The sequence below is a fragment of the Oryzias latipes genome, chromosome 5, assembly GCF_053564925.1.
Source record: "Oryzias latipes strain Hd-rR chromosome 5, Olatipes_Hd-rR_3.1".
In the NCBI taxonomy this organism is placed as follows: Eukaryota; Metazoa; Chordata; class Actinopteri; order Beloniformes; family Adrianichthyidae; genus Oryzias; species Oryzias latipes.
Window position 1 is genome coordinate 15,867,775 of NC_136241.1, and position 14,246 is coordinate 15,882,020.

The 14,246-nt window shown below is 59.0% G+C and overlaps 2 protein-coding genes across 2 annotated transcripts in view; both read right to left on the reverse strand.

The window, feature by feature from the left end:
• Window positions 1-14,246, reverse strand: part of LOC144992163 (putative helicase mov-10-B.1) — a 203,024-nt gene that overhangs the window by 109,496 nt on the left and 79,282 nt on the right. The gene's annotated exons all lie outside the window — the stretch shown is intronic.
• On the reverse strand, window positions 470-4,661 carry LOC144992164 (uncharacterized). Its single transcript, XM_078947200.1, has 2 exons — window positions 1,735-4,661; window positions 470-1,637 (listed from the first exon to the last, which is right to left on the reverse strand). The coding sequence occupies exons 1-2, from the start codon at window positions 2,918-2,920 to the stop codon at window positions 859-861; spliced, it is 1,965 nt and encodes a 654-aa protein (XP_078803326.1). The 5' UTR covers window positions 2,921-4,661; the 3' UTR covers window positions 470-858.

A 14,246-nucleotide genomic window follows, 5' to 3' on the forward strand; every position in this document is an offset into this window, starting at 1 on the left:
AAACAGGACGGTGCTCGCCTTGAACGTCCACAGGGACCTCGACGACATGAGGGAACCGGTGTCTAAAATGACGGTGGAAGATGCCAGCGGGGCTTACGAAGACGGCCATCTTACTCAGAGGCACCCTCACTGGCTCGTGTGACCGCCCTTAAACTGGGTAGTCCCGCTACGGTTCTCTGATGGGGAACGCATATAAATTCCTACCGGAAGGTCTGGGTTGTTGGGGTTTCAGGGCTTTTCTTTTCTTTTCTTTCTTAGTGTACCTGCCCTTTGTATAAAGTGTGTCTCTTTTGCTGTGCTGCCTTTTTTGTTTTGTTTTCAAATGCAACAGTGTTTGACTGTCTGTGTGTGTTGATCTTGTAACAAATTCTGAATAAAATAATTTCTGAAAACACAACTGCTTGGCTTGTTTCCATATTCTGTTTGCCAAGAAATGTAGAGAGAAGATGTGAGACTACAGTAGGCGTACTTCAATCAACAGCAATATGATTTTATTCAAAGTACAAAAGGAAAATAAGTCTTACATTTCAAGAGGGTACAGTTCATGTGATTGGATTGCATGCTGAGGGTACAGTTCATGTGATTGGATTGCATGCTATGAAAAAGAAATGCACGAGGTAGAAAGACAACTACGCAAGCCTTCGCTGTTTCAATGGCAGTCACAAGGAATAACATCTGCTTGTCGAAAGAAACCTCTGAGATAACTGTGGTAAAGAAAACAAATTGTAAAAGAGTAAAAGCAAAACACTTCGATGACAATTCCTATGCAATCATGTTCCACACACCTGTTTTTTTCAAAAAAAAATATAATATAAAAAAATGATGATGAAATAATGTGAACATTGTGAGCAAAAATGTTCATACGTAGACATTTTTGTCACCTTCGTAGCAAATGGGTCGGGTCAGCGTATTTCCAGTCTCCGAGTTACGGTGGCAGTCGCTGAACTCCTCTGCCACGTTCATGTAAAGCGTCTGGGATTGGCAGCAAGACAGCGGCCTGTAGTCGAACAGAGCGGCCGCAGCTGCGTTTTTAGCCGAAAACACATCTGCGTCCAAGGCGAAGGGTCGTACCCTTTTGTGTACGTAGCTGGGATCCGCTTTCTCCATTCCGCTTCGGGCGGCAAGCTCAGCGATGGCTTGAACGATGGTGGGTCCATCGAGCGGCTTGCAGTCCAAGACCACGTGGATGTCCCTTTCAACGCTCCCGCCGCCTTCCCTTGAGCGGTACTGCACGGTGAACCACGTGCGCAGGAGGAAAATCATCCTCTTGAACTTGACCTCGGACACCGTCTCCCTCAAAGAACTGTCGATCAGTGGGAGGACTCTCATGCTCCCACCCTGGCACACTCTGGTGGTGCACCACGCTGCCAAGACGATCTGTTCCTTGAACACGAAACAGCACCAGTGAAAGTAATGCGTGCCCATGTGCACGTCGAACAGCCGCGGCAGGTGCACGTCGGGCCCGATGGCCGCCTGGGTGCTCTCGGGGCACCATTTCCCCACTAGCACGCGGTCCCAAAACCCCGGGATGTGAGGCATGCAAACGTATCTGTAGGCATCATACTCAGGCAAGAGCTTATTTTCCCAGTAGGTGAAAGACATGTCGTTTGCTGGATTCTTTATCAGGGTCTGGAACGCTGCGTAAAAAAAAAAAAGAGAGAGAGAAATCAGAGAGAGGAAAGTCAGACTCTTGAAGCTGTGCAAGGTCGAGGTGCTAGAGGGTGTGCCTCTTACCTCGCTGAAGTTCCTCGTCACTTGGCGACCCTTCGGCCAACATCCTTTCAACGCATTCCTCTTTTTCGATCCTCGTCATGAAGCGGTCGCTACCTTCTCGCTCCAGTTCCCAAGCTCCTACAGCCTCCATCTCCGGCATGTCAGCCAGCGCGTTTGCCGTGGCGTTCACCATTCCGTTCTCGGAGACGACCCAGTGCTTTCGGCAGCCTCCCTGCGCTCTGATGCACAGCGTGCACAGGACGCATCCGCAGAGGCACTGCACGGGTCGATTGAGTTGCAGGAGATACCCGCAGCACACCGGCGCACGGTTGAAAACCCGTCTGCATGATGGGCAAGTGATGAGATCTTCGAGCGTGGATAGGGAGACGCCGGGGATGCCGTCCCAAGGGCGCGGCCCCGCGCTGCCCTCTGCGCTCCAGCACGCAAGCTCCTCTTCTGCGGGCGTCCTGGGCTCGCGTCGGTTGGACTCCACGGAGAGACAGAGCCCTGGAGACTCACTCTGCAGCGCTGCGCCGGGCTCGTCTTTCGGCGGCTCGACGTCAGGCTGCGAGCTCGGGCGTCCGTCCCCTCCATGGTCGAGATCTTCGTCACCCGTCTCGGGTGGCGGAAGTAGAGAGCCTGGAAGCTCAATCGTCTCCGCGCAAGTCGAAGCGACCCGAGGAGGAACTTGGTAACCGTTTGGGGGTTCCGCCGCGCGCGGCTCGATGCAATCGGGGTACGTGATCAAGTTGATGTCGTCGTACGCTTTCGTGATGACGCTCTCGCACAGCATGGCGCTGGCTTCTTCCTCCAGCGTACCGTACTCCTCGTCCTCAGTCGAAGTCAAATAATATCTGGAGGGGTTTCTGTAACGCACCCACAGTGACACAAAAGACAACTTGTGAATATCACCTTCAAACCATGCCTCCCAGGATCGACGGGGATACCCACGGCTGGCCGCTGATGCTCCAGATGGCAGTGTGCAGCTCTTCGTCCATTCGCTTCGCGACCTCGACGCCTTCCTCGGACTCCGGGACGTCGATCTCCCCCGGGCGGAGCGAGCGTTCGCTCTCCGCGCCTCGGTCTTGCTCCGTGGCGTCCACTGGGCTAGGCGGAGGCGCCGGAGTGGGCTCGACGTGGTTTGCTTTCCGCAGGGCTTCGAGTCCAACGCAGATTGCGCCTCCCGGTACCGGCTGTCGCCCTCCATCCGCGAGGGCCTCGCGACACCCCGCGCTTTCAGCACCAGGACACAGAGGCTCGCCGCGAGCCTCTTCCGCCTCGTCTTCGGTTTCCTCCGGAGAGGCCGCCTCGTTTTCTACGCGCCCCCGACTCTTGTCGTCTTCGTCCGAGGAGGAGGCGCTGACATCAGATGGACTGCACGCGCGCTCTTTGGCCTCGTACTCGGCCGTGCGAATTTCGCCCTTCTCTTCTTCGCCCTCGCTGTACTCGCCTTCGCTGGAGCTGTCTTCCTTTGTCGAACAACACCCTAGTCTCCAGGGCCTGGTCGCGGTGTCTCGCTCCGTGCGACGGCCTCTCCGCGAGGACGACGATTGGGGGTTCGCGCGGTCAAAATTGCAACCGGCGTGAGGCACAGCCCAGCGAACTGCCTTTCGCCTGCCGTCGTGAGCTTCACCGACATCCACGCCAAAGTGCGACGGTTCTTCACCAGTGGGCCCCTCTGGCTCGGTCCTCCTTTTCACGAGCCGAATCTCGGATTTAGTCCTGCGAGGGCTGAGGCTCGGGTCCCGCTTGCGCTTGATCCTCTCGCTCCGGTGATATTTGCCGTCTCCTTTTCGCACGCAACCGCCCGCAGGGTTTGTCCTTCTGCGACGAGGTGCAAAATCAGGGTCGAGCTCCTTTCCAACCTGCCTCTTGAGTGTCGGGTAGAGGGGAGGCTCGCGGTCGAGACGGACGCATCCGAGGGCCCGCTCGCGTCCGCTTCCTCGGTAACGATCGCGGACTCCATCCCTCTGGTCGCGGCGGGAGATCTCGCCCTCGGCCCACTCGGGCGTCCAGTCGAAGCGCTTTCTTTCTCTCCTTCTCTTCTCCGTTTCTTGCCTTCTCCTTTGCTGCAGGTTGCGCAGGGGAGAAGGCGTAGTGTATCTGCGTTGGCCCCCGCCGATCCTTCTTTGTTCGGGCCTGGCCTTCCTCTGCATCTTTTCGTTCTCGTATCCAGCCGAAATCACCCTCATTGCACCGCGGGCTTCGTTAGAACAGAGAGCCGAGTTCCACCCAGATGCCGAGGGGCGAATCTCTAGTGTTCCTGTACGAACGAACGCTGGGGTGTGAGCTCAGTCCTCTGTGAGCAAACTTGGCAGCACTTATATAGCCCCTCCTCGACAGTCTCGAAATCTCTGCAACAGAAGAAACTCTCACCTTCCTCACTTTCATGCCAAAACAAAACTCATCACTATCAGTGAGTCTGACCTTCCCCCAGAGTGCAAGAACTCCGCTCGCAGCAAGACGTCTCTGGGTTGGACGAGATCCGTCAGAGTCAGGCCGATGTTTACAGCGTCTGACCGATGTGAACAGCGTCCGTCCGACAGCCACTCGCCTCCTCCGACCAGGCTTAAAAACGGCCGAGTGCAGTTCATAGAATACGACCGATGCTCGCAGTCACTGTCCTCCCTCCTCGACCTTCCCGCGAAGCTCAAAAAGTCAGACCGGCATCTCGCACGCCAAGCATCCACGGTGGCATCAATCCGCTGTTAATCGGAGCAGCCCAGACATTCGAAACACAAAAAGTTCTGGGCTCAGAAAAGAAAACTGGTAGGCTCAGGGGAAGGTAGATAATGTTTGGGAGCAATAGGAAAACAGGAGAGGCAGGGAGTAAGACATGAAGGTGGAGACTTGGGAGGAGCAGTGCTCAGGGGAAGGTGGAGAATGTTTGGGACCAATAGGAAAAAAGGAGAGGCAGGGAGTAAAAGATGAAGGTGGAGACTTGGGAGGAGCAGTGGAAGCCCATGCTCTATGAAGGTGGGGGGAGAAAAGAGAGCAGAGTGGTGTTGGTGACCATAAAATTACTTCTGATCAGCGCAACTGCTTGTGCACGCAGATGTTTTTTTTTGTTTTGTTTTTTTTGTTTTGTCAATTCACGCTTGCAGAAGCCAAGCTTACAAACCTCTCTCTTTCCCACTCCGGAGATCGGCAGGAATAAAGCACAGGGTGCACTGTCGTGAACGTGTGAACACATTTTTTGGTTTTTTTTTTTGACAAAGAAAATGTGTAGTGTATTTTCCCAGAGATGAAGCGCAAGCTGTGTTCGGTGGCAAAACACTTCAAAGCAACGAGAGCATTTTTGAACGAGCTCCTTTATTTCGCACTCAAACGCACAGTGTCCATCTCAGAGCGCACCGAGCTTTTCAAACAGTTTCACGACAAGATACATCTGCTTATATCCAAAGGATGGTGCACATGCAACACAGACAAAATGAAATACACATGAAAACCCACTACGCAAACTACATTTCTCTTTCCCACTCCGGAGATCGGCAGGAATAAAGCACAGGGTGCACTGCCGTGAACGTGTGAACACATTTTTTGGTTTTTTTTTTTGACAAAGAAAATGTGTAGTGTATTTTCCCAGAGATGAAGCGCAAGCTGTGTTCGGTGGCAAAACACTTCAAAGCAACGAGAGCATTTTTGAACGAGCTCCTTTATTTCGCACTCAAACGCACAGTGTCCATCTCAGAGAGCACCGAGCTTTTCAAACAGTTTCACGACAAGATAGATCTGCTTCTATCCAAAGGATGGTGCACATGCAACACAGACAAAATGAAAAAAAAAATACACATTCGATCCAACTACGCAAACTACAGCATCTTAGTCCTCCTCAGCTTTGCGGATCTGGGGATCGCAGGCCCTGCTCCGCCTCCCCCTCCGCAGTACACCAAGTAGATGATCCCAGCAGAAAGCGCTCCGCACCAGGTCGTGAGAAGGCCCATCGAAATCCACAAAGCCGAGCTGCTGGCGAACCCCGATAGCCAGCCTCCCAAAGAGACTCTCCCTGCCACGATCTCGTTGTACTTTGCGTCAAAATCAGTCAGGTCTCTGGTGATGTTGTTCAGGTTTTGACGCACGGACAACAGGTTCGACGTCGTGTTCACGGCTCGCAGCAGCTCCATTTCAGGAGTCCCGGGCAGACTGTCTTTCAGCAGGTCCGCGAACGACACTGGCCCGTCCGATATGTGCGGCCTGGAGAAAGGCTTCAGCGGGGGGGATTCGATCTCGACCGTGACCGACCCCTCCATCCAAGTTACCTTCTTGTCGCGGTAGCAGATGTTTCTGTGGCACTCTCCGCACACGGTCTTGCATTCCGAGGGGTCCTCGACGCACCTCCTGTACCTTTCGTGAAGCTCGGGCCTCCTGCAGTACTTTCCGTGGCACTCGGAGGGCTCGTAGAACCGTCCGTCTATGAGCCAGACATCGTAGTCTGGCCAACAGGGAACGCCATCGGTGCTGATTTTGGGCATTGGTATGATCCCTCGGACCACGGCGCGCTCCACGGCGTTCGGCAACGAGTGCACGATGAACAGCTTTCGATTTCTGTACAGGGCCGCGCCCACGGTCGGGAACTCGGACAGACCCGGGTGATCGCGCATCACGGTCATGCCACTGGGGCAGCTCCCCGAGCGCTTGGAGGCGATTTGCCTCAGACAGTTTTCCACCCCCCTGGCCATGAACTTGGTGTGCATGGCAGCCTGCGTCATCTGATGGGTCACGCTTTGCATCTGAGCGTACCACATCTGGTAGCTGGCCATCACGGAGAACTTGACGTTGGTGTCTCGCAGGGCTGCCTCGGTGTTGCGCTTCATCGCGTCCCTGAGGAGTCTAAAGTTCTTGTTGGCGATCTCGGTGTTGCGCTTCATCTTCCTCTCCTGTTCGTCTATCCTCCCGTCTATCAGCGCCACGTTGGCGTCGAGCCGGTTGCTCACCTCCACCAGTTGCCCAGCGACATTCGTGAACGCGTTCTTCACGGAGTCCATCTGGACCTCCAAGCGATCCACTCTCTGAGACACGTGCAATGCCAGACCCAGGGCAGCGCCTCCGAGCAACGAGCCCAGGAACCTCTTGTGCCTCGTGCGGCGTCGCTCGGGCCCGTCGAGTGCCGGGAAGGGTGCATTGTCGGGCAGGGCGTACGCAGAGGCCTTGCGCTCCTGCGCGGCCAACTCCTCCAGACCCTCTCTCATCAGGTCTCCGGCCCTGCGGGCATCGTCTGTGATCTCGTGCGCTGAATCGCACAGCTTGCCGTAGTCTCTCCGGCAGCCGTCATCACCTCCGCAGACCGAGATCAGGCAGGGCTTGAGGGCGCTCACGTCGTAGTTCACGCAGCTCACGTTCAGGTTGATGTAGTCCAGGCCCGGGGTGAAGTTGGACACGAAGTGAATGGCTTCCGCCGGTTTCACGATCACCCCGCGATCGTGCTCCACCACCGGCCTGTCCAACGCGTAGCTGTCGTCCACGGAGACTAGATTCAGGCCCTGGCTGCTCTCTCCCGTGTTGTGCGCGGTGCACACCCTGCTCACGGGCGGAGCGTACTCGACGAACCTTTTCGCGTCCAGGATCCCCACAGTGTAGTGATTGGGATCGGTCGTGGGCACCATGGTGTTGATGTTTATCGCTACCTGCGGAGGCCTGCCCGACGACTCGACCCGCTTGTCCGGTTCCCCGGGGGTGCACGACTCCATGGCGTACAAGTTCCCCACGTAGATCCTGTCGTAGCTGGTCGAGTACATCTCCCTGTGGGGCTCCTTGAACACCCCGAGCGCTCCGTGGACGGCCACGAGGCCGGGGCACACCAGAGTGTGGCTCAGACCCACGTTGTACCGAGGATCCAGGGAGCTCTTGGAACCCGACGCCGGATCTTTGTACGCGCTCTCCGGGACGGTGATCACGATGTCGCCCAGCTCGTCGAGCTCGGGCAGTCTTTCGTTCGTAGAGGGCAGCGGCGGCGGCGTGCTGAGCTCGGCGGACCTCGCGAACCTGGAGGGCTTCGCGGCTCCGGCCTTCGCGGTGGATATGCCCGCCGCCATCTGCTGCCTCTTCCAGTCCCTCAGCCTGTGCACGGCCGAGGCGATTCCCAGTATCGCGGGCATGTCGGAACGCACGCCACGCTTGAAGTCAGAGTCCACGGGGGCAATCATGAACTGGTTCACGCCGAAGGCCACGGCCACGAGTTCGGGAAACCGCTTCAGGGTCTCGAAAGACGTCGAAGACACGGTCACGTTCACCATCACTCCCCTGGCCCAGACCGTGGTGCTGGAGCCCGAGCAGCACTTGGTGTTGAGGTCTTCTTCGCACCTGAGCGCTGTGTTGGTCTCCAGGTCCGCTAAAGGCAGACCGCCCTCCACCTCCCACCTGCCCGCGCCCTCAGGAGCGCTGAGCTTTAGTCCTCCGGTGAGGGATAAGGTGAAGACGATCTTGTTTGCTCGGACTCCTGTCCTGAGCAGAGTCATGAGGTAGGGGACGACGGCGTAGCGCTCGTCGTCGCCGCCGTCAGTCCTCTGTCCGCTCGGGCTCACCCACGCGTTCTGGCAGTGCCTGGGATCCTTCGCGTCCGCGCGGCCCCGCGGCGTCACGAACGCTTCGAACTCGGCCAGGTCCAAGAAGTCAGTGCTCGCCAGCAGCCCGCGAGAAGGAGGCAGTCCGAGGAACAACTTGCGGACGCCTCGTCTGTGCAGGGCGGACGCGGCAAGCTTCGCAACTCTGCCGAACTGACGCCTTTCCCAGTTCGACTTGGAGCAGTTCGTCAGCCCCCACCGGCTGGCGTCCAAGAGCAAAGCCGTGGACGAGACCGAGGTGCTGACCCTCGCCAGGGTTTCGGCCACGGACTCCAGGACCGCGGGGAACTCTTTTCGGTCCGGGGACACGGGGACCACGCACTCGTCAAACGGGACCTTTGCCACGACGTGGCCGGCTTGCGCCACCGTGGCGAACAGGGCCGCGTCTAGAGCTACGGCTAAGTAGCCTCCGGCCGAGGAGTACAGAGCGCGCTCCACCGAGATGACAGTTGCGTCACACATGGAGGGTGCGACAAAGTCTCTGATATCCTCGGGCGTCGGCGAGTAATCCGGGCCGCGGGCGGCCAAGTCGTCGACGCTGGAGATCTCACACATGGCCAACGGAGCGGAGGCCAGGCCGTCCCAGTTGGTCAGACCTGGCCTCGCGTGCTCCGAGCTGCTCACGCAGAACGTGTTGCCGTTGGATTCGAAACAGTTGTCTCCCAGCTGCTGGTGGCAGGCGCCCATCGCCTCTGCGTCCCCCAGGCCGACGTACACCAGCACGCAGGCGTAGGCCGAGTTGCGGATGGCCAGGACGTCGTCCGAGTCAGGCCACCGCCTGCTGGCCTCGGGCGCGCGCAGCGTTCTCTTCATGAGCTTGTAGGCCGCGCACTGAGCTCCCGGGTCGCATTCGGCCGACGAGTTCGCCCCGAAGTAATAGTCTCTGTTGCGAGGGCTGGCGTGCAGCATCGCCGATATCCTGTTCAGCGGCGCGTGCGGGACCACCCGCTCGGAGCACCCGAACCCCCCCGGGACCGGGACGCACGAGGACCTGTCGAGCTTCTTCACGTAGGCTCCCAGCATCACGCCTTCCGTCTGGTACCTGGTCAAGTCGGGAGAGCGTCCGCGCGTGTCTCTCCACAGGGCGCCGATACTTCCCGGGCAATAATGCGTGCACTGGTCCCGTTCACCCTCCTGAGAGCCGATCCTGCGCAAGGCGAAGCCTCCCTGGCTGGTGCCCATGCACCAGCCGGTGTGAGCGCCACATTTCGTCACGGAGATCCACGCGTAAGGAGCATACCCGTAAGGTTCGTAGTCCGCGGGCGCTTGGGTTCGGGCTCGGCAAAGAAGCCACACGGCAAGCGTGGCGACGAGCGCGAGCATGTCACCACCCTTCCGAGGCGGTCGATCGTTGACCGGCTCGAGAAGGTGCGCGCTAATACTCGACGCCTCCCCCCCCCCCCCCCCCCCCCCCCCCCGGGAGGAGTCTGGAAGCCCGGCCTCGCTCTTCACAGGAGAGGGTGAGCGGGGTCGCCGTTACCCTTGTCCGCATCTGTCTGCTTGCGCTTCATGAGCGACTGGCACGTGGCGGCCAAGCCTATGAACTGCTTCACCGCGTCGTTGTGAACCTTGGCCACGGCCTGGTCAGGGACCAGGAAAAGTCTACCCATGTGGGTGCGCACGCGGTTCATGACGCGAACGGACGCCTGGCTCGCCAGGGAGTACGAGCCCGAAATCAGGTCCAGGGTCATGCTGCGCAGCACCCCGGCGACGTTCTCGTCGTCTCTCGCGCAGTGGGCCAAGTGAAGGTTGATCTGCTTCCTTGTGAAAGCGTGATGGCACGACTTCAAGTACGGAGCCACCTCCTGCGGTTCGAGCACTCCGATGGAGTCGAGGGTGTTTTTGTCCAACCTCTCGCACAGGAGGCACTTGGAGCGCTCCTTTTCGTAACAGAGACTCCTGATCGAGGGGTGCTCCCCTCCGCTTATGTTCATGTGAAGCATGGGATACTGTTTTCTGAGAAACTGATCCGCTTCGCTGACGCTGCGCAACTCGCCCTCCGTCAAGTCAGAGGCCCCTGCCTCGGGAAACATCTGAAAGATGGCCTCGGAGGCCATGCTCGACAAGTAGCCCGGCGAGTCATGGGACGCTTCGTTCTCGGCGCTCGACGACGACGACGGCGGGCCGTCCGGGTACCGCCCGCGTCTGCCAGCGGCCTCGCGGCCTCGATTACTAACCGCGGAGGCCCTCCGTCCCCCGAGCGGCACCCTGGTCCTTTCCCCCTCGCCTTCCGCTCCGTGACGCGTCGACCGGCATGGACGGCCCGAGGCTTCACCGCGTGAAGACGGGCGGGGCCCGAGCTCAGAGTCCATCGTTCGCGAGCCGTGAGGAGCCCGGTGCTCCATCCAGAGGAGTCTGGGGGGTGATGGAGAGCGACAGGTCGACCGTGCGTGGGGCGCTCTTTTCTTCCACGAACCCGTGGTTCTGGGGTATCCCGGCGCACAGGCGATGCGTGTTCCGCACAAGCTCGGAGCGCTCGATAGCCGTGATAGACCGCGCGAGGTGTAAATGGTGCAAACCGTCCCGCGGGGAGGTGCCGCGTTTCGACCAGGACGAGTTCGAGCGGATCAGGACGAGGTCTTACTTGCGCGGGACGTTCGGCTTGTCGCCAGCCGAAGCCGGTCGTCTTTCGGAGCTGCTGGCGGAGCTTGCACTTTCGGCCGAGGGGAAGGGCGCCTGTCCGTTCGCGGGCACCCCGCCTTACTGCACCGTCGAGAACGTGGTTCACATCTCGGGGCCGGCGCTGGAGAGACTCATGGAGTTCGACGACGAGTTCGTCTGGGGAGACAATCTTATCTTCCACGCGGGAGCCCGTCCACGCTCGTGCCACACTTAGCCACTCGAAGCGTGAGCCCGCCTATATACGGCGGCGGGTTACGTCTCTCGATGAGATGGGCGCCTCGCGATCGGGGAGAGGAGAGATGCCGAGCGGGGACTGCCGAGGATCCCCCTACGTCCCCCGGACGGGACCACTGTTCTGCCTTAAGGGCCAGAGCGTGTACGTGAAGATGACCGAGGCGGACGAGAAGAGGGCCTTGCTGAGCGAGAGCGACATGACGCTGGTGGGCTACGCCGATAGCGGCGAGTGCGAGGGCGAGGAGCTGCGCTCTGACCCGTCCGTCTTCGTGCCGATCTTCTGCAGAGAGTGCTACGGGACAGAGACACGGGATTACGAGGAGGCTCTGCGGGACATTCTCGCTCGCGGGACAAACTCGTTCATCGTGGGCGTCTGCAGCGTGTATGGCGCGGCCCCCGACGAGATTTACCCCGAATCGAGGGCCGAGTTCTCGGTGGAGAACGCGTTGTCATTCTCGGGGGCCTGCCACCCGCAGCCCGGCAAGGCCGTGTTCCTGCACGACGCGGAAAGAGACATCGGCTGCGTAAAGTGCTACTGGCACGTTCACAGCAGGTCAGCGGACAAGACCTTCCTGTTTTGCTGCGTGGCCTGCGACGGCACAGAGTACACCGCCAGGTTGCTCTCGGAGCTGAGGAAAAACGAGACGCTGAGTACGGCCTTCAGCTTGGGAACAGTGGGAGACAACTCCGTCGGGCCCGTCGTCGAGGAGTGCAGCCTGGTCTCGGTGCCCATGCGACCAGCCTGCTTCTGCGTGGCGCTCACGGACAAGGACCTCGTGTCTCGGACCATGACGAGGATGGGCTTTTGCTCGGTGAAGGACAAAGCCCTCGAAGCCGGGCTGCGCCCGGACGAGGGGGGCAGCCCGCGGGAGCCGGAGGGGACCGGACACCCCGGACTCCGGGAGGGCGAGAGCTCGGAAGATGGGATCGAGGCCGTGAGGCGGCTCGCGATCAAGCAGGCGGACGAGTTGCGAGCGCTCGAGGACGTCCTGAAAGCGATCAAGGTACAGAACGGGGTTCTCGCGCAAAGGTTGAAATGGCCCCAGGACCCCGACACTCTGTTCACGATGCGAGGGGCGAAGGACTTCACGGAGCGCACCGGGGTGAGCAACAGACTGTGTGCGGGCGAGGAAGCCCGTACTAACGCCGCGACACCGGACCGAGGGGGTCGGGGGTCCGAAAAGGACATGGAGGCCCGCGAGGATCAATCGCAACAAGCTTTGTCGAGGTACGAACTGGAAGAAGTCAGGCGACTACTCTCCGCTTCGAGACGAGCCGGGGAGGAAGTGGGCCAGCGCCTGCCGCAATACGGAGTCCGTGGGGGAGATGCTCTGGCGGCACTGGGGGGGTCGACCCGGCGAGCCCCGCACTACAGCTACTGCGAGGACGACGACTACGACTGCAACGAAGTCGCGTCAGGTCGTCCCCGGACGCGATCTCAGAGTGGGAAGACAAAGCCCTCACCGGTCGACCGCCTGACGGAGCAACAGAGGAGAGAGGTAGCGCTGGAGTACAACAGACAAGAGTCCGAGAGAGAGGAGGCCTCGCGGAAAAAGAGGGAGACCATGATCGAAATGATCAAAGCGAGCATGGGCGACTTGATCAAGAGCGGCATCAAGGATGCGATGCACCAAGAGCGCGGGTTCCAGGCGACCGCTGAAGAGGTCGGGGCACCCCAGTCAGCTTTGCCCAGCGCCGAGTTGGAGACCCTAGCGAGAGACACTCCGTACAACAGGCAGCCTAGGAACTTGGACGGGCGGCGGCCTTTGCCCGAGAGCCTGTCCGTGGACGTCCCAGCGCTGCTGAAAGAACTGGAAGAGCTGCGACAGCGATCGTTCGCGAGGAGCTCCGGAAAGAGCGGGGACAGCGAAGGATCGCTGCCCATGGACACGGACGACGACGCTCCCACCGGCGGAGGCGCGGAGGCCACTAGCTCCTTGCGCAGCAACGGCACAGACACGACGGCGGCGAAAAACAAGCAGCAGGCGGGCTACACTCTGAGGCCGTCCGGAGAGGTGCCCGGCATTTCTGACTCTCACGGAACGCTGCAAGAGTTCATTTCTGCGGTCTCGGTGCACAGATGATTCCGCTTACCGGGGCCGGGACCCTGCATAACATGTTTTTGTACACATTTTCAGAATGTCTGTAGGCTTGTATGACTTGCTTTTTTATTTTACTTTTTTTTTTTTCCTACAAGAAATAAAGCAGAAAAACTCTTTGAACGCTCCACACACTGTTGTTCTCTTTCCACTTCCCGCTCGAATAAGATTAAAAAATGAACACACGTTTGCGTATAACAGCACTTGCAATCGCAATGCCTTTCCTGGGCTTCGGTCTCAGGATCTGTACGCTTTCCACTAACGACCAGCTCACGGTTCGAACGTTTTGCCAAAGTGCATCATGGCGAACTCGATCTGCGTTACCCTCAACCTGCCCTCTGTGACGGTGGCTCAGGTTCAGCAACTGCAACATTCGCGTTGCGAAGAGGCTGACGACGACGACGCGGTACACACGGGCGCCTCGTCCTGTTGGAAGAGAAGCTGCGATAACATGGCCATGGGCGCTGTCGATTTCAGTTACGTCGCATCGCAGATGATTCCTTCCACGGTAAAGCAGGCGCCTCAAGTGGGAGACCTTTGCGTGCAGCTGGCTCCCCTCGCAGCTCGCACGGAAGAGTATGCGTCGATAGTGGATCTGTACAACACGTACTGTGCAAAGGGTAGCGCACAGATGGCCGTGAGGTGCATGCGGAGCTTCGCGAGGAGCCAAAGCGAGCTGTGCATCCCCGCGATACCGATACACATCTTCGTGTCAGAATGGAACAGGTCCCTGAAACGGTTCCACGACATGGTCAGGTGCAACAGGGAATGGACGAACGCGCGCACAGGCGCTGCTCCCGCACAGGCTGTGAGAACCTCGCTGCTGAACAACGTGATCACGCTGACTCTGGGGGACGTGCCTGCTCGAAGCGAGCACCTCTGGTACCTGCTACACTGCGTGATTTCCAAACCGTCGTTGGTCAAAGAGGCGCTGCAGCTCGTGGGCTGCGTGTCCTCGTGCTCGGGCACGCTCTATCGCACGGGCGACGTGACCAACTCGACCGTTCCGTGCAAGAAC